This window comes from Leuresthes tenuis, unplaced genomic scaffold (assembly GCF_036924035.1).
Source record: "Leuresthes tenuis unplaced genomic scaffold, fLeuTen1.0.hap1 SCAF_10, whole genome shotgun sequence".
Classification (NCBI taxonomy): domain Eukaryota; kingdom Metazoa; phylum Chordata; class Actinopteri; order Atheriniformes; family Atherinopsidae; genus Leuresthes; species Leuresthes tenuis.
In genome coordinates this window covers 15,507,032-15,531,772 of record NW_027325364.1, presented here as the reverse complement: position 1 = coordinate 15,531,772, position 24,741 = coordinate 15,507,032, and the positions used below count along the sequence as shown (strand labels likewise).

General features: G+C 39.8%; 3 protein-coding genes across 6 annotated transcripts; 2 read left to right on the top strand and 1 right to left on the bottom strand.

Annotated features, from left to right (window-relative positions):
* Positions 1–3,476: 3,476 nt before the first annotated feature.
* Positions 3,477–8,515, bottom strand: trip13 (thyroid hormone receptor interactor 13). 3 transcript variants are annotated; one of them, XM_072394385.1, is made up of 14 exons: positions 8,359–8,515; positions 8,082–8,162; positions 7,109–7,268; positions 6,890–7,016; positions 6,040–6,095; positions 5,857–5,947; positions 5,690–5,762; positions 5,539–5,602; positions 5,352–5,438; positions 5,092–5,198; positions 4,767–4,920; positions 4,111–4,223; positions 3,933–4,002; positions 3,477–3,843 (listed from the first exon to the last, which is right to left on the bottom strand). In XM_072394385.1, the coding sequence occupies exons 2-14, from the start codon at positions 8,150–8,152 to the stop codon at positions 3,748–3,750; spliced, it is 1,269 nt and encodes a 422-aa protein (XP_072250486.1). In that variant the 5' UTR covers positions 8,153–8,162; positions 8,359–8,515; the 3' UTR covers positions 3,477–3,747. The 3 variants fall into 3 exon arrangements, with proteins under 3 accessions (XP_072250486.1, XP_072250487.1, XP_072250488.1); XM_072394386.1 differs by having other exon boundaries at positions 8,418–8,515; XM_072394387.1 differs by lacking the exon at positions 8,359–8,515 and having other exon boundaries at positions 7,109–7,263; positions 8,082–8,164.
* A 12-nt stretch (positions 8,516–8,527) lies between these two features.
* Positions 8,528–15,347, top strand: brd9 (bromodomain containing 9). 2 transcript variants are annotated; one of them, XM_072394384.1, is made up of 17 exons: positions 8,528–8,678; positions 9,957–10,177; positions 10,259–10,384; positions 10,465–10,594; positions 10,698–10,755; positions 11,565–11,709; positions 11,800–11,910; positions 12,711–12,898; positions 13,043–13,175; positions 13,410–13,485; positions 13,587–13,682; positions 13,820–13,952; positions 14,066–14,177; positions 14,331–14,387; positions 14,493–14,598; positions 14,772–14,942; positions 15,058–15,347. In XM_072394384.1, exons 1-17 carry the CDS (start codon positions 8,633–8,635, stop codon positions 15,156–15,158), a joined length of 2,010 nt encoding a protein of 669 aa, XP_072250485.1. In that variant the 5' UTR covers positions 8,528–8,632; the 3' UTR covers positions 15,159–15,347. The 2 variants fall into 2 exon arrangements, with proteins under 2 accessions (XP_072250485.1, XP_072250484.1); XM_072394383.1 differs by having other exon boundaries at positions 8,529–8,681.
* A 601-nt stretch (positions 15,348–15,948) lies between these two features.
* Positions 15,949–23,516, top strand: zdhhc11 (zinc finger DHHC-type containing 11). Its single transcript, XM_072394382.1, has 11 exons — positions 15,949–16,211; positions 17,033–17,251; positions 17,711–17,889; positions 18,512–18,613; positions 18,725–18,849; positions 20,259–20,414; positions 20,510–20,628; positions 20,706–20,755; positions 20,844–20,907; positions 21,003–21,081; positions 21,439–23,516. Exons 2-11 carry the CDS (start codon positions 17,033–17,035, stop codon positions 21,567–21,569), a joined length of 1,224 nt encoding a protein of 407 aa, XP_072250483.1. The 5' UTR covers positions 15,949–16,211; the 3' UTR covers positions 21,570–23,516.
* Positions 23,517–24,741: the final 1,225 nt, after the last annotated feature.

Genomic DNA, 24,741 nt, shown 5'->3' with positions numbered 1-24,741 from the left:
GCTTTTTTTTTTGTAGCTGAGCGCTAAACCGCGTCCTCTGTTGGTTACAGTTCCTGCAAAGCCCCATTCATGGCTTTTAGCGTAGATGTACACGTCTTGTGATTATTATGTTTATCATTTTATTTCTTGCATTGCTTTGGGTCCCTCTTTGTATCAATAATCTCTCATCGATCATAGAACTATGATCATACATGAGCCCAAATCAGAACAATCCTATTAATGCTGAACTAATTCAGCTCACAGAGATTCTTGCAAAGTGGAATTAATGCAATAGGGAAGTAAATGATGCCACTTGTCTGTATGGGCACACTGATTTTAAAAATCCCCATATTTGTTTCTAGTGAACTTGCACTAGATGCTAAAGATAAACTGTTGGTCATGAACAGAACCAGGAAGGACTGTTGTACTCGAACGGAAAAAACATCAAAAGCCCTTATGGAGTTTTATGGTTTGTTTTTCTTGGCAGGGCCTTAGGACAGAGCCCGGTCTTACAACGAATGCCAGGAGTTATGAATATTCATTTACTTGGCCAACTTTCTGCTCAGTGTAAACAATGAGTGGGCTGTTAATCTTTTGAGAAAAACTCCACTCCTGTTCAGATCCAGGTGAGATTTTACTTTGATCTTTGCATGTTATCAAGACATAAACCGTTCCTTTATGCACTGCACCCACTACACCACATGCTGCTGTCACACAAAAAAAATGCGCTTGACCTTGTTATTGTTGACTTTTATTACTTAAAACAGAGGCGCTCTGCATGGAGGTACAAAATATACTCTGCTACCAAGTCCTCATCTTATTCTGTGCCATGGCGTTAATGTGCAGCACAACAGTGTCCCAGTTACACTCTCATTACTTGACAAATATGGAGTTCTGTTATAGCTCTTCTTTCGTCCCGTTATTTCATCTTGCTGTGACTCCTCACAAATGCGGGACTCTCAGATCATCGTCTGCTGTTGACAGCATACGCAGACATTTGCATTGCCCACTCATGGCAGCTGTCTTTGATCCCACTTGCTGTGCCTAATTATCGCCATTTCTTCATGCAGCCTGACTCCCAGGATTCTGCCTCTTTAGAACGTACCTTTCCCTCATCCTCTATTTCTCCTACACCTTGTACCATCCCACTTAAATGGCTGTCAAACGTATGGGACACAGAAATCTTCGAGGAATTGAGAAGCGTCAGTGTCTGACACAACAATTTTGAATGGAAACTGAGACGGGGTTGTGGGGTTGTCTTAGGGGGAATGTTTGGATAGGAGCAGTGGTTTACGATCAAAGGCTGTTGTGTTGGTGAAGAATTGGAAAAACCCTGGCAGCGTACGTTTTATGGACTCTCATTATGTTTTTGTGCAGAGGATGAGGATTATCATGCCAGCAAAAGTGAGGGGTATTTCTAAACTCGATTTAATCAATGAATTATGGACCTTTGAAAGCAACAATGTGCATTATAACGCATTTAAACTTAAGAGAAATGAGTGATAGTTTCCATAGTTTGTTTGCAGCTCTGCGCAGTTTCCTTTTAACATACCAACAAGTATTTAAGTTAATCCCCTCCCTGTTTGAATCACCATTGGCACATGCAAAGATATTCCATTGCTTTCAGCAATGTACCTGAACGAGGGTTGAAAGGATAAACATTAGACTGTTTGTTTTGTTTGGAGGTTTCTGACATTTTAAAGCTGCTTGAAACAGTGATAAAATCCTGTAACAATAAGGCTTTTGACTTTTCTTCCTTCTCTGGCTTGATTGCCTTTTAGCAGCTGCCTGTTTTTTGGACAGACTACAGTCGAAAGAAAAAGGCCTCCAGACAGAGCAATTATGGTTTTATTTACCATGCTGATCCTGTAGCTCTCCCTTTTCTCTACACTTTGTGATCATTGATCAGATAAAGGCTGCGCTTCCTCTTGTGATTTATCTTGCACAAAAAATAGGTTTAATGAATTAAATTAGCGAGCGGCAAACAATTAGGTGTAATACTGTGGCATTAAAGGGATCATTCATACATAGAGCAGTTGTGTCTCACTAATGAGGGTAATCGTGTGAGGGGAAATCCATTCTGGGATGGTTTTGATTTGAATACAAACTTTGCGCTTTATCTTAATGATAGACTTGTGACAGGAAAAAATCTACTACACTAATAAAACACCTAATAAGTTGTATAAATAACCCAGGGGGTCCTTGAGAAAAGATGACAGTGATAGGACTGAGTATGTCTGAGGCGTGTGAATAAAGATGTTTCCTTTCCTTTTCTATTTGGGAACAGCCCACAGGATCCACCTTTGAAGTGGTATGAAAAAGCATTGCCAACAACAAACAAAGGGCACATTGTCTGAACCCGGCAGCTGACATGCAAAGCACCAGAGCATTCACAGAATGCAAAACATGTTCATGTGAACAATGGGGCCACTGATCAGTTCATGTAAACTGTGCATGGGACTGATACTTTTCCAAACCGAGTCATCTTTCATCTGCTTTGTTTTGAAGTAGAGTTGGTGCCCATCACATGTAAACACTCATGGTCAAACATTATAAACACATGTCACCGTGAGTCCCCGTTCAGATGCCTGTTATGGTGGCTTAATATCTGCAAATTAAGTTACACCTGGAGCGAGAGTTTTTACTTCCAGTCGCAGTGGGGCGTTTTGGGATAGAACTAGTTATTCAGATAGATTACAGGAGAGGGACTCAAGCTCTGCAGGAATCAGATTTTATCATTTTTGCCATTTTGACTTATTGCCCTTACTATCATTACCTTCTACCTCATAAAATACACTGATGAGAAAAAAAAAAAAAAGAAGGTATTCCAGATATAAAACTGCGTGGCAGCATCTGTGCGCCACCAAGTGGTGCTTCGACGTGTTAAAACCTCCAAAATGAAGCAATAAACAGGAGTACAAACTGTTTATTACAATGTTATATACAAATATGTAATGAACATAAAAATTCACAGAGTTTAAAGAGAATTTGATGTTGCTGTGAACACAGAACTGATGATGAAATAAAACAAAATAAAAACCAAGCTTGGATCACTTTGATGATCTTTGACTTTGGATCACTGGCATGAAAAAAATGGGTGGGGTGGGGGTGCATGAACGTAGACAAATAAAACAAAAAAACATCTAAGAGAGATGATGCATAAACATCAGATCAGAGCTAAGAAAGTAGGACCAGGTTACAAGAGCACTGAAAACTACAGAAACGGGGAAAAAGAGAAACGCATAACATCCGTAACACGTTGTATCACGCTCACTATATTCAGATAAACTGTTTTCTGGAAGACAAGAAGCAACCATTTCAAATGAGATGCAGCCAACAAAACAAGTAACTAATGACAACAACACAAGGCAAAAAACTAAATAACTATGTCTTTATCAACAAATAAAAGCTGACTTTGGTGGTTAAAGCTGTTTAATATAAAACATCACAACAGTGAGAGTGAAGACATAGTAGTAAACATAGAAAAAGCGAAGTAAACGTAGAAAATTCAAGCATTCGGAACCACATCTGAAACCACAAGTCTTGAATTAACACAGAAGCTTTTTTTTGGGTCTTTTAAGATATTAGCACCGACAAGATTTCACTTTAATGGTATAGATAGTATTTGTTAAAACAATATTTTAGACATTCCATTTAATCTAGTGCAACCAAATGAACGCATTAAGCTTAAAAAAAAACAAAAAAAAAACGATGTAAGATTAACAGCTGTGAACAATCGCGTGTCAGCCTTTGGGCATTGTGAGAAGTTCAGATGCCATTAACCAGATCAGCCTTTTCCTCCCTCTGTTTATCCACTGCTTGGCTCAAAGCCTCCAGAAATCTTTGAAGAGTTATTGATGGTGCCTACAGACCAAAAAAAAAAACCCACATTAAAATCAATCATGTCTCATATGTGACTATGCAAACCCTAAAAAAAAGAAAAAAATGCTTACCTTTACAAAGAGTGCATGGGCTAGAAATGGTAGCTTCCTGAGGGCTCTTCCACTCAAGCCTTTGCTTTTTCTGGAAGAGAAAAGAAAAACAAACAAAGTTTGAGCCTGCGGCTCTTTGAGCTCCTGCTGGCATGTTATGATGAGCAGCGACGGTGTGATTTGGGTGCGATGTACTCACAGGGCAATGCTCCTCAGGTTCAGACTGTGTTCGGACACCTCGCTCTGAGCAAAGCCCATAGTTTCCAGCTCATACATGGTAAACAGTTGCTGTCGGGGGTAGATGATCTGGCACTGCAGATATCACGGCAGCAGACAGCAAGAAAAATGAAGCTCATTGGATTGCACGCGTTGCTCCTTGCACATCATCACAGTGAACTTAATACAATGGTTTGTTTCCAAACCCTTCTGGGATTCCAATTAAGTTGGATCCGTTTTGTTTTGAGCAGTGGAAATGACAGGCTAATTTAGTTCATAAACACTTTTGAAATGATTTATGGTCTTAAATATTAGTTGAAATCCTTATCTAATTAAGCATGAATATTTTTTTTAATTTCCTATGGCCCTATTGATAATAAAAGATGTGATAAAGCAGGGTATGGGGGGCATGTTGTGATTGAAAAGCCACTACTTGGTGTAGTTTCAGCGGTAGTCAGTCAGAGCCACAGATAGCTCCTAACTTAAAGTTTCAGAAGACTGTCTTGTGTATAATCTCCCAGCTGGGCTGTTTTTATTGAGAAAAATACATTCTTAAGCTTGGAAATATGTGTAAAGTCAGCATGTTTTTCACAACAAAAGAATAATAACTTTAAAGCAACTGTTGAATTGCACTGTCACCTTCATCAGCTCCTCAAGGCAAGAGAGGTAGATGTTATAGATGCCTTTCTCAGACGGGGGCCCGATGTACTGCTTGATGTCGGCTCTGTCCACAAATGCCAGATCAATCTTATCCGTCACGTTGGAAGTTGTCAGGATCACCACGTTGGGATGCCTAAATAAAAGCCCCAAAGACAACACAAGACAAATATGTATGTGAACCAAACCGTGGGGGAATTTTTCCAGTATAGTGATAATAATTAAAAGTGACAGTAAGAAGGAAAATGATCCTTCTAATTTCATGCAACTTAAGGGAAGATTTGAAGATGGCGCTCCGGTTTCTGACCGTTTAATCTGGTCCAGCTGAGTGAGGACAGAGTTGACCACTCGAATAGCATCAGAGGGCTCCGTTCCTGCCTGGCAGGCACTCCGTGCTGCTGTCAGACTTTCCACCTAGTCATTGCAAAACAGGTCGACAAAAAGCAGCCGTTTCAATCACAGTGAAGTGAGTTCACAAGAAGGCCTGCGCTGTTCAACTGAACATGAAAGCAAACGAAAATGCCGCCAATAGATTCAGAGATTCATTTCCCACGGAGCAGATTTCACCTCATCAATCAGAACAAACACGAGGGCGTCTTTGTCGTCGATCAGTTGTTGGATCTTTTGAAACATCTTTGTGACCAGCTTACCACTCTGTAACAAAGAGACACAATAACCTCCAAAAATAAATAACAAAACATCTTCTAAAATATCCTCCAGTTAAACCGTTTCATACAAAAGAAGCCAGGTGTACCTCTGAGAACCACTTTGAGAATAAGCTGTGGCTGTTTATCTCCACAAATTGGCCATAAGAATACCTGCAGGGAGAAAAGTGAATGTCAAAAATGAAAAGAGCAGGTGTAGCTGTAACTGGAGGCTTTTCACTGAGATGGCAGTTATTTTACCGGCTTGACAGTCTGATTGACAGTTTTTGGGCAAGAGCTTTGCACAGTGATGTTTTCCCTGTGCCTGGAGGTCCTAAATGAGCACAGAGAAAAATTGATTAATTAGTTTTTGTTTTCTTTTACAGACATCTTCTGAAAGGTTCTCAATAAAGTTCTAATTAACTTACCATGAAGCAACACCACGCGATTCCATGAAATCATGTTGCTGTCCACATTTTTGTCTGAGAAGTAAATTGTTGTTGTGACATAATCCAGAAGCTGAAGGAAAATGTCAACGAAGGAAAGTTAAGCGGTACGTAACGTTATGCAGTTACTTTCTCTCCATCCTCAGCTGCTGTTCATAGCTTTACCTTGATTTTAACTCCACTCTCATACACAAGACTTTCCCAGATTCCGTGGAATTCAGCTGTCAAAAAGCAGATCAAGTCATTGGGAGAAGGTCAACATTTAACGAGCCAATCACTTGATGTGAAGTATGTTCGCCACGCTACGAGATACGCAGCTTCTTATAGCACCTGATGTAGAAATACAGCAAATGTAATCGTCTCTAAATAACTTTGATCTCCAGTGCATTACCAACTGTTGTAAAAGCATAAAAGGTGGTTTTCACACGCATGGAGTTTAGTCGTAAAGGGTATGTTTAGCTTATTCTGGACTTACATGATGAATTCACATAGACTCCAGATTTCCACAGCAGCAAAAAGAAACAAATAGCCGACAGAAATGTATCAAACTACGGCAGCTGTGTAATTAAGGTTACTGGAATCGCTTAATGTTATTCTAAACCATATCTATTTCCCCACAGGCTCTTTACTCAGAGCTCGTCACGCATTAGAGGAGAGTGTTTTCTAATACGTCGAGTGTCTTCAATCAGTGTATTTAATCCTGTTTTGGTAAAAATAGAATGGTTTTGTAACATACTGGACATATACATGAATGTTTAATGAATACATTGATCTGTGATGGAACAACAAATGGTTAAAAGACACCTATGAAGACGAAAGGGAGCGTCCTCCAGGCCTTTCTTTTTTTCTGAAAATTGCTCATGATGGAAGATACATGGACAACGGTTTCCAGTTACATGGGTTCTTTTTCATTCTACAAGGACACTCTGGGTAGAGTCTAACCTTTTGACTTACACTTAAGAGTTATCTATCCCTGTGTAGCTACTTTTGCAAAATCCACAATATTCAGGCGCACCTGCTGGCAGCAACCAATGATTAGCTGCTGAAAGCTCCTCATCCTCCTCCAAACTGAGCATGCTGGGCCCATCCTCATTCAGGGTGAAGATGTGAATGAAGACAGAGCAGCTCTTTAAATCAATGGGCTAAATGGAGAGCAGATCAAACAAATAAAGAAAAAAATGCTGTTAGGCACTATTACAACTTTAACTTGCGGAAAAAAGACAGCACAACATACCTGCGTTATCATTTCCTCAAGGTCAACTATAGCCACAGACTCCACATTCTTCCGAAGGAATTCCTCATCAAACTCTGTCCATCTGTAGTTGCCAAAAACCATGCTGTGGCGATTGAGTAGATCCTGAACATACATCTTCACCTCAGGCAGTTTCGCTGTGCTGAAATACAAACAAGGATGGCATCAGACAACACACACAAGAAAGCATGGAGCTACACTCACTGGCGACATTATTGTGAACACCTTATTAGTAGCAGGGTGGACATTCTTTAATCAACAGAACTGCCTTAACGTTTTTGGGAGCACGTATCCGATAAAGTGGCGGAAGTTCAGTCCAGAGATTTAGATTGTTGTGGATTTTTGGACAAGATCTTTAACTTGTAACTGTCCTGTTGCACCTCATCCCAAATCTGAGATAAGAACACATTGGAATGGAGAGCAAACCAGCATGACATTATACAGGCTCTTTGGCTTTTGTGTTATCTTTCCGAAAGTTGCTATTATAAAATAATTTCCTGGACATTGGGAAGAAAAAAATATTCCGGCTGGATGGGACAAATAATTGATATTCAGGTGGTACACGGGGGTTATAAATGGGCCAAAAACAAGCAAAAATAACACAGCTTGAGTGGTTGCCACAAGGTACAATGGCTTCAACCCATCAGTTTTTTTTAATGCAAGTTCTGACACTATCCGGATGCTTTGTCTGAACTTGAACAGACCCATGTCTGGGTAAATGCACTGACTCTATTACACGTTTTTGGATGACCGAGTATCAACTTATTAACTTTTTTAAGTTACCAGTGGATAAACTGCATACTGATTTATCCAATTGTAACAGACTTGCTCCCTTGATGTCAGCCTAACCGTGGCCATGTGTGTTAGATTATTGCACTGAAAGGTTGTGTGGTGTTATCTGGTGTCCTGCGTGGCTCCTACAGATGTGCTGAAACAACTTGCGCAAATAACTCACCTGAGAGACTTAACGTGGACCTCCACGTTTATGTTTTGCTTGTTTGTCACCTCCATTCTGTCGCCCTCCATTCTTCTACAACTAAAGACACCAGAACATTCAGAAATTTAACAAGAGCGTTTGTCCGACACAGAGCTCAATTTATTCTGTCCTCTACCATTAAAATGACCAATACTTCTCTGCGTTAGCTAACTAGCTAACCTATGCGCTTTATCAATGTTCAAGTTAGCTTAGTGATATCAACAGCATGCTAAATTGACAAAAACGCAAAACACACCTTATAGCATTTACGCTGTCAAAGTGACTACTTGCATCAACCAAAATCTTTGTAGCTACCAACTATCGACGGTGTGCTGTGTTGTCAGAAAGCCGACAGTCAGTCGAATTCAGCGCGCTGATTTGTTTAACCGGAAACACAACATTAGCTGTTGGGTTCCACATCCGTACCCCTTGTTCTTGTTGCTAACACTGTTAGCTCGTTTCAATCAGTTAGCGACTAGTGCCAGTGTAACTGGAGTAAATATAAAAACTTCAACTGTAAAGACGAAGACATGGGGAAAAAACACAAGAAGCACAAACCGGAATGGATAACAGTTGGTGGTACCTGATTACACATTTTTCTGTTAGCTGTAGCTGCACCGTTTTTTGTTCCAGCTAGCTTTATGTTAGCTAGTTTGCTCAGTTTAGCTGGACAGCTCAGCTGGACGAGACCGCAAATTTTGAAATACTCTTTGTAAAACTCAACCATAGCCCGTAACACCAGGCTCTGCTCCGCTTTTCAGCTGCGGGTTGCATATGTACCTGCTCGAAAACCAAAAATAAAGGGAGACACAACAGGTGAAAAGGGACTTTAAATAATATACATCACTATAAAACACCTCTCGTTGAGAACCAAAACCAAGAACGTCATTTTATGTCATTTTTTCGTTTTCTGAAGTTAAGGGTTTACATATGGAAATGTAGCGATGTATAGATATGTATGTGTATATATCGGAAAATATAATAATTGAATTTCCATAGTTCCATAGTGATTCTGAACATTTGATTGAACATCAAACCCTTAAAAATTTGTTTATTTACAGTTTTTTGTTCTGTTTATTCTTCTTCCTCTCGTCGTCCTTCTCCTTCTCATTATATATATATATATATATATATATATATATATATATATATATATTTTTACCAATGAATGGGAATGAAATGCTGTCAAGTTTTAATGTTATATGGATAAACCTCTTTATCAAAACTTTCGGGAAATAGAATAAAACACGAAAGTTTGGTGAATATAAAGATTTGTTAGATTAAGCCAATTTTGAATAGATATTTCCATTAGATTTAATGACTTGCAAACAATTATTTTTTGTAAAACAAGTTTAGATTAGCAGTCAAAGCATTAAAACATCCACAAAATCTAGTAAGACTAAACTCTAAACGTACATCTGTGACATTTTCCCATCAAACTGCACCTGAATTTTTAAATGACATAATCACTGTGAATGACATAATCAATCTGTTTGTTATGGTGTTTTTGGGATGAGTTTTGCGGTGCTCGTACATCATATTTAGTCAGTAAGTTAGAGAGTTTACATCAGATTTTCACGTTTCAAGTTGACTTTTTAATTTTCTTTAAAACCAGGTTTTAAGGTAAGAATTGATGTTAAAGTGATCAGCATTTAAAGGCATCAATGAAGACTAGAATAGATCAAATGCTGAGTTTGTCACACCTCGGAGAGCGAGGACACCAACCTTCTCCGTACAGCTCAAAATGAATAAGTCTAATAAGTGCAGATGAATGCTTTTCTATTTATGTCTCAGATCTGATCGTCATGGCCCCTCACTCAAAAATAACTCCATCATTGCTTGCTTTGGTTGTAGACTTTGAGGACAAAGCTCTTGAGAAGCCCTTGAAGATCAAGCTCAAAGTTGGAGGAAGTGAGGTGACAGAGCTCTCGGGGTCAGGCCATGACTCCAGCTATTACGATGACCGGTCGGACCATGAGCGAGAGCGCCACAAAGACAAGAAGAAAAAGAAGAAGAAAAAGTCTGAAAAAGATAAGGACAAATATGTGGATGATGAGGAGAGAAGGCGACGGAAGGTTGGTACAGAAGAAAAGTGCTCCATGTGATATGTGTGTTATTTTGCAGTTTGATTTGAACAATAACCTCTCACCTCACAGGAGGAAAAAAGGAAGAAGAGAGAACGAGAGCAGAATGAGGCAGAGGCAGCGGCTGCCACTGCAGCAAGTGCCACCGGGCCTGTTGAACCATTCACATTGTCAAAAAGTCTGAGTATTGGATTAGAGGTGAGAAAACCTAACCTGTGATTCTGAGCAATACATTCCTCATCATTACTTTGCCGAGTTATCTGTGTCTGTCTACCCAGCCAGAGGAGAAGAAGAAGAAGAAAGAGAGGTTTGAGATAGAGCCCGAAGTGGACGAGTTTCACCCCTGTGTGAAGGTGGAAGTGGAACAGCAGGGAGACAGGCCGGTTAGATCCTGCCGCACACAGCAAGGCAAGAGTGATGTCTATCAGCACAACATCAGATATGTAGATTATCCTCTTAATAATGTGTTAGTAACTGGCTGGGATTTTTTTTTTATGTTTGCCCCATGCAGAGAATGAGTCCACTCCTCGTCAACAACTGCTGGAGCACTTTTTGAGGCAGCTGCAGAGGTGAGGAACGCTGATTAATTCCAATTTCGACACTGCTCCCGAGGAGTTTGAAGCACATTGCAGTAAACCCTTTTAAAAGTCCAAAAAAAACGATGGGTGAAACTCCTTCCAAACACAACTTTAACCCCACTGACAGACAATCTAGATAGACTGCGAGGATTCAACCCCAAGACTGTGTGGGATGGATTGATGCTTGTCCCTGAGGGCGAATCCTGATGTTCTTGAGGGGATTTTTCTTGTTCCAGCGTAAAACGCCATCTAACCGTTGGAACATCAGTGTGAAACGTGGAGAGTAGAATCGTATCACCTATGGGAAAGGAAAAAAAACAACATTTGTCTTTATCAAAATGCTCGTCTTTGTGTGCAGCGTCTTCCTTGGTCCAAACAACAGATCGATGAATTTATATGAAGGCATACATTCCTCTGAATAGAAATAAGCCATTTGATTTTAATGTCTTTCCTCTCGCCCCCAGCAGCTAAACGTTGCCGCTTTGACAGTCACCGAACACGTGTTGCTGCCAAAGGTTTTTATTGTACCGTATTATTTGAACGGATAGAGAGTCCCGTTGTGTCTGGAAAGTCAAAACAAAGGGTTATTTGCTTCTTAACCTTAAAATGCAACATGTGGAATATGAACATCGTCTGGTTGATCAAAACGCAGCGCGCTCACGATACGTTCACACTGACCTCACAGCTAAGCTGCTGTGCCGCGATTAGGCGGGAACAAAGTCTTAAACAAGTCTTAGAAACTGCTGCTGTATTGAAAAAAAGAAGGAAGAAAAAATAAAGTCGATCGCTTGTCTTTTCAGGAAAGATCCCCATGGATTCTTTGCGTTTCCAGTAACGGACGCGATTGCTCCCGGCTATTCGTCAATCATCAAACATCCCATGGATTTCAGCACCATGAAGGACAAAATTAGAAACAACGACTACAACACAGTAACAGAATTCAAGGTGAGGATGCCTTTCAGAGCGAGAGCTGGGGAATGTTTCTTATCGGAAAGCCATCGAGTTTGATGGGATTGAACATTTTTTGGCCCTCAGGCGGACTTTAAACTGATGTGCGACAATGCTATGGTTTACAACCGACCGGAGACCGTCTACTACAAGGCCGCCAAGAAACTGCTTCATACAGGATTCAAGATGATGAGCAAGGTATGATGTCACCTAAACTAAAGACCCAACACATTTCATCAAATAGTTCTGATGCATTAGACAGGATTATTGTTTTTTTCTTGTCCTATAGAGTCTCATACTTAATTTGAGCTCATTTAGCACCGTTCATTCCTTGGCTCTAAACATCATTCAGGTTTTATTCACTGTTATTTTTTTCACTGCTAGTTATTTTGACTTCAAGTCAAATCTCAGATCACTATATAAATATAAACTGTTATGACTCGAGTTGCATGGTCACGGCCATTAAAGATATGCGCATATTTTCACCCGACCTCAGAGAACTTGGAAGTATCTGACAGTGTTATCATACCCGCTCACGCTGTGATGGCCGCTCATGTAGAAACGAAGTAGAACGTTTTTCAAAGCAGCTTTAACCCACGGATACATTTCTGCGTGCTATTTCATTCTGCTGATAGCCAAAGTGTTTCGTTTGGAAAGCCTCTACAAATAAAAATCCTAGATGAATTTGTCGATTCGTACGGGTCAGGTTGAATTTGTGAATATGAATAGGATTCAAGTCAGAAACAAACAAACAAACAGAGGGGTGTCACATGCGGTCAGATGGTGACGTCGCTGCATATGCAATGAATCATGAGATATATTCATAGAACGTGAACATTTTTAGCCACTGGATGCATCCAAAATACGACTTATTTGGATGTTGTGATTCAAAGTTAACACTGGTCGGCTGTCTTAATTGCAAGCACAGCCTGCCAGTTCAGGTGATGTTGTATCTGAATTGTTGGTCGATTAATTTCTTTTTTCTCGTCTGTGTCCAGGAGCGGCTTTTGGCTCTGAAGCGCAGCATGTCTTTCATGCAGGAGATGGACTTCACCCAGCAGGCTGCCATTTTGGGAGATGAGGACCTCGCAGCCGATCTCCCTCCTCCAGAGACGATCCCCGTCCCCATGGAGTCTGCAAAAAAGTCCAAAAAACAACCAGCCAAAGACATGAAGGAAGTCATCAGGTGTTTGTCACTTGTGCTTAGAATGAATGTGATTACGTCTGTATACATGTGGAAGGAGCGACATGATGGCCTCAGAGGCTTTGTGAGTCTCGTTACATAAAGCCATGTCAGTATAGTGACGCTGTGGCATCTCTGTTGTCCCAGTTACCTGTTTGAGCCAGAGGGAAACGCCTGCAGCTTGACTGACAGCACGGCAGAGGAGCACGTTCTGGCACTGGTTGAACACTCTGCAGATGAAGCTCGGGACCGCATCAACCGATATATGCCGAACTCCAAGGTCCCCCGTGTTTCTTACCGTTAATACAATTCCAAACGCACGCATTGTTCCCACGAACTACAACATCCCCTGTTTTATTTCACGAATTGACAAAGTTAATAGACGGGCATCCACAATCAGAAATGAGTGAGGAGAAATAATTTTTCCATTGTGCTGTTTGAACAGGTGTGCGCACATTACACCTCTTATGAATGACCTAATGTTGTCGCCGCTCTGTGCTTTTTTTTTTTTCAGATGGGTTACTTGCGTAAAGAACCAGATGGCTCTCTTTTATACACTGTTGTAAATCAGCTTGATCCCGATGCAGAAGGTTTGCTATCATTGCACAACCTGTTCAGTTTGTTTACTCGACATTAGTATGATGCCAATGTAAGAAACTAAATTTGTTTTTTCTTTTTCTTTTCTTTGCAGAGGATGAGACGCATAAAGTTGACCTGAGTTCTCTCTCAAATAAGCTTTTGCCTGGATTAACAACATTAGGTTTCAAAGATGACAGGAGACATAAAGGCAGGTCACCATGTGAAGTTCTGTTGATGTACTTCGTGAGAGTCCTTTTAGTTGTCTTTTTTAATGAATAGTAATCACTAAACTACGCACAGATCTTTGGCTTTTCATGAAAGTTGCTTTCTTTTGTTCTTTTTTAGTGACTTTTCTAAGCAGTGCCTACAACACCCAGAGCCTTCAGAAGAATTCCATCTTTCCAGACTTGCAGTCTGATGAGATAGACATGCTGTATTCAGCCTATGGAGATGACACGGGGGTACAGTGCGCTCTGAGGTAGGGTGGGGGATTTTGTCAAAGGTGGAACTAAAACAATGAAAAAGTCTCAAGTCTCTAGTTGAGGTCGGCTTATAATTTTTGCTCAACTTTTTTTTTTTAACCGCTTAAAGTATACAGGACTTTGTCAAGGGGTGTGGAAGTGTCTCTAAGCATTGGGTCGATGGACTTCTGGACAAGATGACGGCAGGCGATCACTTAAAAGCTGTCAATCAGATTCGACTGGTACAATATTGTTTTGTTTTTTTATTGATGGTAGTGTTTTGACAATGGGGCTTGTTTGATGAGGCTCTGCTGTGTGAATGATTAGTTGTGGGGGTTTTTATGATGGATTTACATCTAAGAAAATGCTTGTTGCTCATCATACTAACTTTTCAGAAAAGAAACATCATGCTGAAACCGGATGAAACCAAGTCCAGTATCTGTGACATGCAGGTACGCTGCCATTCATCCACCAGGACACTAGTATTTAATGGTTATAAGAAAGTATTCGTTTTCTTTGTTCCCACTGTCTGATTTCTGCTTGATATTTCTGCTCAGATGTCAGACGGCGCTGGCCTGGGAGAGAGCAGCTCAGTGCTGGACTTCATGTCAATGAAGAACTATCCTGATATGTCTCTGGATATTTCCATGCTCAACCCGTTAGGTGATTATCATCTAAGTCGTAGCTTCATCAAGCGCCATCTGATTATGTTAATGCAGGACCGCTAGTAGAAGGAAGCATAAGCTGCCAAATATTTAGAGCTGTAAACAAAAAGTAAGACATCTTTCTCTTTCCGTTTCCTTTTAATGGTCTCACTTTTCCTCCGTCTTCATCAGGGAAAACTGTGAAAAAAGAGCCGGGGAATGAGGACGCCCACCAGCATTTTGAGGACGCGGACAAACTCCTGCAGGAGTTCCAGGAGGCTCAGGTGGACAGAGTTTGCTCCAGACCCTCATCCAACCTTTCCTCTCTTTCCAATGCCTCCGAAAGAGACCAACACCACTTGGGTATCTAGAACAAGATCATTTCTTTTGTCGTTTTTGCTTAGTTAAAGATCACATTGGGGTGTAATCAGTCACTCCACTGCCATGACGTAAGAGCCACGTTTTCTTGTGTCCACAGGGAGCCCGTCACACCTGGGTGTAGGGGACCAGTCTGAAATGGTTCATGATCCCTACGAGTTCCTCCAGTCACCGGAGCCAGAGGGCACTACCAACAGCTGACCACACAAAGCTTTTCTGTTATCCTAGTGCTGACAGCACCGAGTACTCCCAGCTGGACTGTTTAAACACTGTGGATACAGCAAGAGCTGCAGATTTGTTTTAAAGACTGAAAATAAGTGTATTGTATTGTAATTGTATGTTTTTGTATTAGAGAAACTCTTTAATAAAAGAAAAAAGCTTGTACCTGTGTTCATAAGTGCGTGTGGTTCATTTAGCAAAGAGTAACCTTTGAACTATTCATCTGCTTTATGTATTTACTTTTAACTATAGGACATGACTTGTGAACATTCTGCTAGCAGTAGACATCCAGAAATAGTTACTTTGCAATTTACATCTCATTTCCAGTTAAAGGATGTAAGAAAGCTCAGCTGCTGTGAAGACACCCTGCTGAGTCTGGAGATTTCTACAGAAGTTCACTCACCTGCAAATGTGTGCTTTTTAAAAAAAAAATTTTAGGGTGTATGAAAGAAGTCAAAATAAAAAAAACAACACGGACTTGAATGCAGTTTACATATTGTGAGAAAATATGGCTGATAGTTCAACTTAAAGATCAGGCTTTATATTTGAAAGCAGAAGTGCTCTGTGGACATGTATATGTAGTTTCCTCTTTCTCTTGTGAGAACAGAGCCCTGACTATTTTGGGGGTGGGGGTTGTATTCCCCCAGGCCCAAAAGGGAGAATAAAAGCCAATGATTGTGTGTTTTAAAAGGCAAGCTGTATACATTTGTTTATTCACTTAGTGACGGGCTGCAATGAAGAAGCTGGGTATCTTGAGAAGAGCTGCGTGCGCATGCGTAGTGGAACGGTTACCATAACGCTGCTCAGACGTGCTGAGTGAGTTGATTCTTCAACTTCTGACTCACGTCCTTCAGTGACAAGGACATTGTCGCACTTTAAATTCTTTTTAATGCCACATGTTTTTCATATTGTAGATATACTTATTTGAAGCACCTGCCCGGCTGAAAAAGCATTATTGGATATTATGCGGTGGGAATCTTCGTTTGCCGTGAGGAGAAGCTGCTTTTTGATAGTTGATGTGATTCACCCGAAAAAGTAAGTAATTTATTATGGATAACAGAATTTATAAAGACTGTTGTTGGCATCATTGATTTAGAGGGGTTAGTTGAGTTGGTAGTTTGTAAATGAAACATTTATGCTTGCTTTAGTTGTTCAGCAAAACAGAGGCAACAAAAAACCTTACACTTTGCGTATTTACTTTTGAAGAGGTTGATGGAAATATCATTATTTCTTGCCTTTAAAAAAGCTCTCACATTAGTACTGTAATGTTTTACCTCACACTTATCAGCAAAGTGTAAATCGCGTTGGAGAAAAGGCACATCATGTGATTACAAATACAGAGATGTTGAACTTTTATTGTGTAACGTTTTCACTCTGGATCAGCTGTATATGCAGGATCTGTAGGCTTTGTGTCAAAGTTGTGTTATTACTGTTATTTCTCCAAATGGAAAATTTAGCTTCTACTGGTATTAACACTAGATACACACAGCTGCTATTTCACCAAGTAAATTACCACCATGTGGTTTGATAATAGAGCTTCTGGGCTTTGTGATCTGTTCAAATTATTCTAATGTGTGTGTGTGGGTGTGTGGGTTAGGGTGTATGTATATATATATAGATATATATACACGCATGTGAGAGAGAGTATTTGTCCATGAGTGGGTGAACAGTCACTGTCACTATCTATAAATATATATATATATACACACACGCATGTGAGAGAGAGTATTTGTCCATGAGTGGGTGAACAGTCAGTGTCACTATCTTCAGCTCATTTTCCTAACTAATTTCCCCGGCAAATATACTCTACTGGAATTGGACCTGTGTGTACCACAGCTTGTGCTTATACTCTCCAGATGAACTGCTTCAGATGGAGGTTGAGGCGCACTGCTCCTGCACGTGGCGGCAGCAAGAATGAGATGGTCCCTTCCAAACCTCCGAGGATCAACGGATGGTCGTGGCCCCCTCAATCTCTCCAGGTGGTTGGGTGGCTCTTCTACACCTTCCTTGGCATAGCCAGCTTTGGCATCCATATCCCTCTCCTGCCTCAGCCATGGAACCACGTGGCCTATGCTGTATCCTTAACACACAGCAGAAAGCTTGCCGTCAATGTCACTGACCATCAAATGTGCTGCAGTGGGTCTTTTATCTAAATATGGAGCAAACATTAGTCTCTGCTATGGTTCTGTTTGATAGTGTTAAGACAAGGATTTTGTTGTGTGGCGCGCTTGTATAGGCTCCAGTCATACCAGACATGACTTTGTGTGCTTTATCTTGAGCTGGAACGACATAATCAGTGGTCTTTTTGTTACATGTTGAATGCTGCTTGATGTCAACACACTAGTTACTTTTACTGAAGCTTCCCTCAGCCATAAAACCCGTTGAAGTCCTCCGGCTTTATTTCTCACACAGAGGATCCGCTTGTGTTGAAAATCTGTGTTCTCAGTTTCTTGTTCTTGCGTGACTTAAATTGATCAAACACTGCAGTATGTTTTGATATTGATGCTCTTTTCCTTGACTGTTGTTGTGCACAGCTTACAGGCATATCGTTTATTGTACACTTTTTCACCCATATCGCTGCTGTGACGATAGATCCAGCAGATGCCAGTGTGAGGGCCAAACAGAGCTATTCCAGTCCGATGCCTCTTTTTGACCGGACAAAGCAACCACACGTTATCCACGATCTGCACTGTTATCTGTGTGATGTCAAGGTGTATGTATCCCAAACGGTGGCTTCAAATGTTGTTAAACTTCTGGTATTTTGAAAGTTTGATTGCTGCTAATCAAAGAACACAAAATATGCCTGATAATAAGATTTATCACCAATGCTTTCTGGCTTTCAATTATTAACTGTCTAGCAAGAACCAATCATATTTAGCAAACTTTGCAAGCATGCAGAGAAGAGAGCAAAATAAAAGAAATTAAATACATTCTCAACTTTTTGCCATTGACAATGATTTAGCACGTATTGGCTGTTTAAAATATATCTGTATTCAAACAATGCAGACACACAGAACAGGAAGTCTCAGTCTGGTTGTCTGTTATCCAGGTATCCACGTATTTGTTTATCATCCCGGAAGCCCTGAAACATTGGCTGTTGCCCCAGATGGTAAATTGGCAAATGAGGGCCAACGAATTCAGATTCAGTTGCAGCTAATCAGCTTGCTTTGGCCCTTCTTGTGCAAAAAGCCTTGCCAAGTCGCCGTTTTGGTAGACATTGATGTTATCTCATTCCTGTCCACTGGGTTCTCACAGAGATGTACAACGACAGTCTTTGCTTTGCTCTCCTCGCGTTCTTCGCAAAAGTTTAATGATGTAACATGATTTTCTTGTAGTGGCCCCAAAGTGAAACACTGTAGCATTTGCAACAAGTGTGTGGAGAACTTCGATCACCATTGCAAATGGCTGAACACCTGTGTGGGTGGGAGAAACTACCGGTAAGGTAACTTTTTCGATGAACAAATGGTTTGTCTACCTGACTTTATGGCTGCTGTCCAAATGTAACATGGCACCAAAACAATTAACATCAGGTTTTGTGTTACTTTCAGGTTCTTCTTTTTGGCGCTTGTCTCTGCTACCATAGGTGTTCTTTTGCTCAATGTTATCATCTTGTACATATTTATTCAACATTACCTGGATCCACACAGCCTACGAACCGCGCCACAGTTTGATGGTAAGTTAGCCACGGTCATGTTAAAAAAAACCACCCGTCATTCAATTCAAAAGCTTTGCCTATCATGACATAATTGGTTGTTTTTTTTTACCAGGTCTTAGAATGACATAAATCCAACCTCAGATTGAAAACAATATACAACGCATCATTATTGACTGAACAAAACCCAAGTTACAATATGGAAGCAGTGTGTGAGAAACTGTATATTCTAAGTGCTTCCTTAGGAATTAAAATGGTAGCCAGGTGCTGCTATTCAAATGTACTTGATTAACTAATCTTCAGTTGGTGTGAGCAGCTCTATGAAAGCAGACGCTATGGCATTTTGCTGGTCTGGAGCATTCAGGTGTGTGTTAATACAACTGAAAGAAGGAAAGAGAACCTCATGTTGCTGCCCATCCATCTGGGAAGGGTTCTAAGTGCATTTCCAGACTGATTTTTGTGTCCACCCTTCTGCAGGGAATTTATTTACTTGATTATTTCAAATGGTAAAACAATTAAGACAGCTGTCAATCTTCCCAGGAGTGGACATCCCAGCATGTTCACTCCTGCAATGTTCAGAGAAACTGCAAAAAAAACAAGAGCTACATCTCAGACTAGACAGGCCTCATGTATCATGTTAGGTGTTAAAGTTCACAATAGTACAATTAGAAAAAAGAGTATGGCTTGTTTGGAGGGGGTACGTCCATTCTCTCTAAAAAAAGAACATGGCAGCACATTTTAAGTTTGTAAAGTTGCATCTGAACAAACCACACGACTTCTGTTCACCAATATTCATTTGACAGATGAGACCAAAGCTGAGATGTTTGGTCATGATACACAGCACCAAACTAGCAGTGATAATTGTTTTTAGTGAAAACAAAACAGTATATCAGACACCTCATACCAACTGTCAAGCACCGTGGTGGAGGGCGGATTATTTGGCCTTGCTTTGCAGTTACAGGCCCTGAACATCTTGTAGTCCTTCTTGAACTTTTCTGTAGACGAAATTATTCTAGAGTCAAATGTGAGGCCATCTGTCTGACAAGCTGAATTTGGGTAATGCAACAGAACAATAACCCCAAATACAGCAGCAAATCTACAAAAGTGGCTGAAAAAGAAAAAAAATCAAGAGGTTGCAATGATTTAGTCAGAGCCCAGACCTCAACCTGATTGAAATGCTGTGGTTATTAATGCAAAAGGAGTTTTTTTTTCCCACACTGCTTCTATATTTTTGTTCAATTTTGGCTAAATAAATGATGACATGGTGTTATATTAAGCGTGCTGTTGTTAATCTGAGGTTGTATTTACTTTTTTTCTTATATTCTGACACATACTGAATAAAAGGAAAGCTTTGATTTTGTTCTTTTTATTTTCATCATTCTAAGTTTCCTTTTTGTGTGTGTTGTTCTTGTTTTGCTCTCTTTTTAAAGCTGGTCTGGGCAACACAACGTGGCTGGTCTTTTTACCGTTAGCTCCCATAAAGATCAGTTCAGCCGGTCTCCTCATCTTAGCCTTCATCACAGTCATGCTGAGCACCATCTGCCTGCTGCTGCTCAGTCATCTGTTGGGCTTTCACCTTTACCTGTGTGAGTGACAATTTCATGGGCTATTTTCCCCCTCCTACAATTGTTAATCCTCACTATTTCTTCTTCTCATCGTTGTTCTGCTTCTGCCTTTACAGCTTACAAAGGCATAAGCACATATGACTATGTAAAGAAAAAGCGCCAAAAAGAAGCCAAAAATCGTGACGTTGAAGCTGAAAAGCCTCGTGATGCAAAAACCCAACATGAGACTCCACAGGTGAGACCCACCTTCTGCCTCATACTGTCATTCATTTGTCAGGCCTCTGTGTTTGAAGCTTTTTTTTTCTCTTAAAGAGGGAAGAAGGCTCAATTGATTGTGAGCCAGCATTATCACAGAGTTCAAGGTAATAGTTCTTAACGTCTTTTATGTGGAATTATTGAAGCTAGTTTTTGTAAAGAATTACACATAACGCCACTTTGGTTTTCCTGCAGTTCCTGCAAATTTGACAACAAAGTCCCATTCACCTTCCGACTTTCGGAGTCCATATGTTCAGAGGTATCCGGGTCCGCTCATATCTCTCTCTTTAGAAAAAAAAAAGAATTACATGAATCAGTTGTGTAATTATTGACTTAAGAAACTGTTTGGTTTAGTTGCAGAACTTTAAGAAATCAGCAGAAAAGGACAACAGTTTCCATTACGGCACAAAGAATCCCACCGAATGTGAGATGAGTAAGTACCTGACTTAAACTTAAACTTATGAGTCAACCAAAAATGTGGTGAGAAGAAAAAGACAGAAAGAATGACATAATGGGAACAAATGCAACTCCAACAGCTGAACAACTCCCTGACAATAACAACAATATGTAATCCACAATATTTATTGTGTGCTACATTGTACAAGGATCTCAGCATTTCCAAATGCATGGCGCAAATTGTAATTTTAAACCATGTCTGCCTACAAGTCTGATACATACAAATATTTGGACATGCATTGGTGTAGTTTATTTGTATGAGTTAGCAAAGAACATTAGTCTATGTATTTTTTTAAGGAAAACTTTTGCTCTTTTTGTGCTCTCTGTCCTAAAGGGGAAATGTCCATGAGTGTCTTCAAAAGCTATAAGCCTGAGGATGAGGGGCCTCAGAGTGCAAGTGTGAAGTCCGTTCCTGAGGTGCAAGACCCTCTGGGCAGCTCAGTTATGGCTCCAGGCAACAATTGACTGTAACTGTTGTCTGAAAAGTGGTGGATCAGGATATGCTGCTCACAGGAACATCTTACAGTCCTGGTCAGAGTTGCTGGCATGCCTGAACTCTAAGACTCAAAATTGAATGCAAATGAATCAGTTTTGTATGATTTTAGTAGAGTTTTATCAAAGAGTACTTTGATAAAATCTCCAGACTTATTAAACACCAAGTTGTTCATACACATCCATATTTAGTTGCAGAACCTTTGCAACAGTGGCTTCCTTGAACTGTTTCTTGTAGCTGTAAATCATCGTAATTTGCATTTATTTCTGACGTTATTAGAAGTTCTAAGCTTCTAATTCAGGGATGGCATAGATTCTGACCGGCACTATGTTATGAAAATGTGTGGAACCCCATTACTTTCATATGGACAGAGGACATCTTGAACCTGATGCCAGTTTGACACATCATCAAACTACAGTATGGACTGTATATACTTTTTTTTTCTTTTTTTTTTAATCCAAAGGGCATTTTGTATGTCGATGTCGAACACCTTTGGGATGAATTAGATCGGAGACTGCGAGCCGGGCCCAACATCAGTGTCTGACTTCACCTCACAAATGCGCTTCTGGAAGAATGGTCAAAAATTCCCATAAACACACTCCTAAACCTTATGGAAGGCGTGCGCAGAAGAGTTGAAGTTGTAAAGGCAGCAAAGGGTGGGTCGATGTCATATTAAGCCCTATGGATTAAGAATGGGATGTCACTTAAGTTCAAATGCGTGTAAAGGCAGATGAGCGAATACTTTTGGCAATATAGTGTTTTTTAATGACTTTTTTTCTTCTTTTTTTTTCTTTTGATCACCAAAAGAGAGAGCCCAACGAGGACAAATGCTTTGCTTTATTAAAAGCAATGAAGCTGACACTGGATTTGATAAAGTTTGTAAAATTAAGCAAACATGTTAACTGAATTTGACAGTAAAGAGTATAAATATGTCATGGTTGCTTTATCATTATTATTTCTCTTGCCTACTTGATGACAGGGTGACACACTAGACATTTCAAAATCATACCACCTCCAGACTGTGATCTACTTCGCTACTCTAGCAGCATAAAAATGAATCAGCTGCGCCTTTCTCCGTGCTGCCACTGAAAGAGCAAAAATGAACTATTAGCTATTTTAAACTCTCACAGTACATTGCCACTCTGAGGAGTGGAAAGTCAGTAGTGAAAGGATACAGACTAATAGAAAATTGGTAAGATTGGGATTTATGCATGTTTCAGCTTGGAAGAAGTGTAAAGGAATTGCTGCCATTAGAAACAGTCCAGTTCATTCTTTATTGTGCAGTCAGTTCAGATGTTAGAGTGAAACTACTTGCACTGCACAAGATTTCTTATGGCAAATGAGGTCAGTTTGTGGTTACATAATTCCATAAGGGGTGCTTGCTGCTGAGCCAAATCTTATGAGGAAGACCTACAAAGCAAAAGGGGAAATTCCTCTCTGTTGGCTGGTCTCAGTCCAAAATGAATCAACAGTAAGCTCAGCAATACGTTCATGCTTAAGATCACTGATGTTTTTTAGTGGGCCTGGATAGTGACCCTGTTAAAAGGTGTTCTCAATTAAGCGAGACAACAGGATACACACATAGTTTTCTGTGATATGCCACTCGCTGTCCTCAGTGATATTTTTTTGTTATTAATTTTACAGACTGCTGAGATATTTGCCACCTCTTATATTTGTATGATATAAAGCAACTCTCTGTTGAGTGTGTTCTGTTTTCCCCATAAAGGACAACTTTTCTTGTCAGGCCTTATATTAAAGCTTAATATACATTTTATTCAAGACTCTGGGGAGGGCTTGTTAAAGTCAAATCAAGGTATATTGTTTACCACTAGAGGGCTGTAGATGCTTAGTGATTTGTGTTTTAAGTTACTATGTGAACTGTATGTTGCAGTTGATTTATATAAAATACTCTTAACAGTTGATCCAATTTTTGTCTTATTTTCAGTCACCTCCATCAGTTTAAGACAGAACAGACTGAAATGTGACCTACACTGTTACTACTGTTCATCTGCTCCTTTCCTTCTTCAACTAAGATGTTGTTGACGTAATCACATGTTGTACAAAAGGGGATATTAACTTTTATGCGAGTAAGGGATTCCTCACCTCTGACATTTTGACCTATCTCAGTATTAAACGTACAGGTGTTGCTTAGATTTTGATTACATCTTGAACACGTGATAACAAAGACTAGAATGAAAGATACAATACAGTATTCCTTCAGGCATTTATATCTTTTGGTAGTGACAATTTGTTTGATGCATTAATGCATTATATTTATATTGAAAATACATAGAGAGACACAAGAAAAAAAGTATTCTTATTTAAATTATATACTATTTGTTGAGCTCAAAATCTTGTGGTTGTCTTCAGTTCTTTTAGGTCTAATATGTTCAAAGCTTGATTTGAATTTATCCAAAAAGTACTCTGATGATATTTTTAAGGTTGAATGGATTTAGTAAGTAAAAAAATAAAGTAACTAAAAGCCATATAGTTTTTTCTAAGTAACTTCACTTAAAAGAAATCTAACATAACTCTTTATACTGAGACTCTGAAACTGAAAGAACCTAAATGTATTTTTCAATATTATGATTTGTGTTTTTTTCTTACATTCATCACAGCTCACATTTTAAAAAAATACATAAAGTAATAGTGTACTTCATTGAGGGATGACATATATGACAAAAATAAACTAAAGTTTAAAGTTAATTTAAAAAGAAGCCTTCGGTTTTATCATTACTTTACATGAAAGAAGAAATATCAAATACTGTAGGCTTGAGTCAGATGACAAAAGATAGAGAAAATGCAGCTCACCATAACTATGTAGGATTTCACACCTACTGTGCTCTTCTTCCTGTCTAATTGAAGTTGACTTGGACAAAATGTTACTGTTTATTGGCTATTAAACTGTAGACGTAAACATAGTTTCTAATAAGGTAATTGTGCTCTCCTCTTGTTCAAAAGTGTCTGGTTTACAATCATTTCAGATATGCTGCACAGCACCTGTTGCAGCTCAGTTTGACTGTGAGGTATTGATGCAGACTGTGTCGATCAGTGTGTCTGTTCCCCGTAGTCTGCAGTCAGCCACGCAGTGGTGCAATGGAAGCAGCTTGGGCTAAACTATTTTGTCATGCAGTGGTGACACTC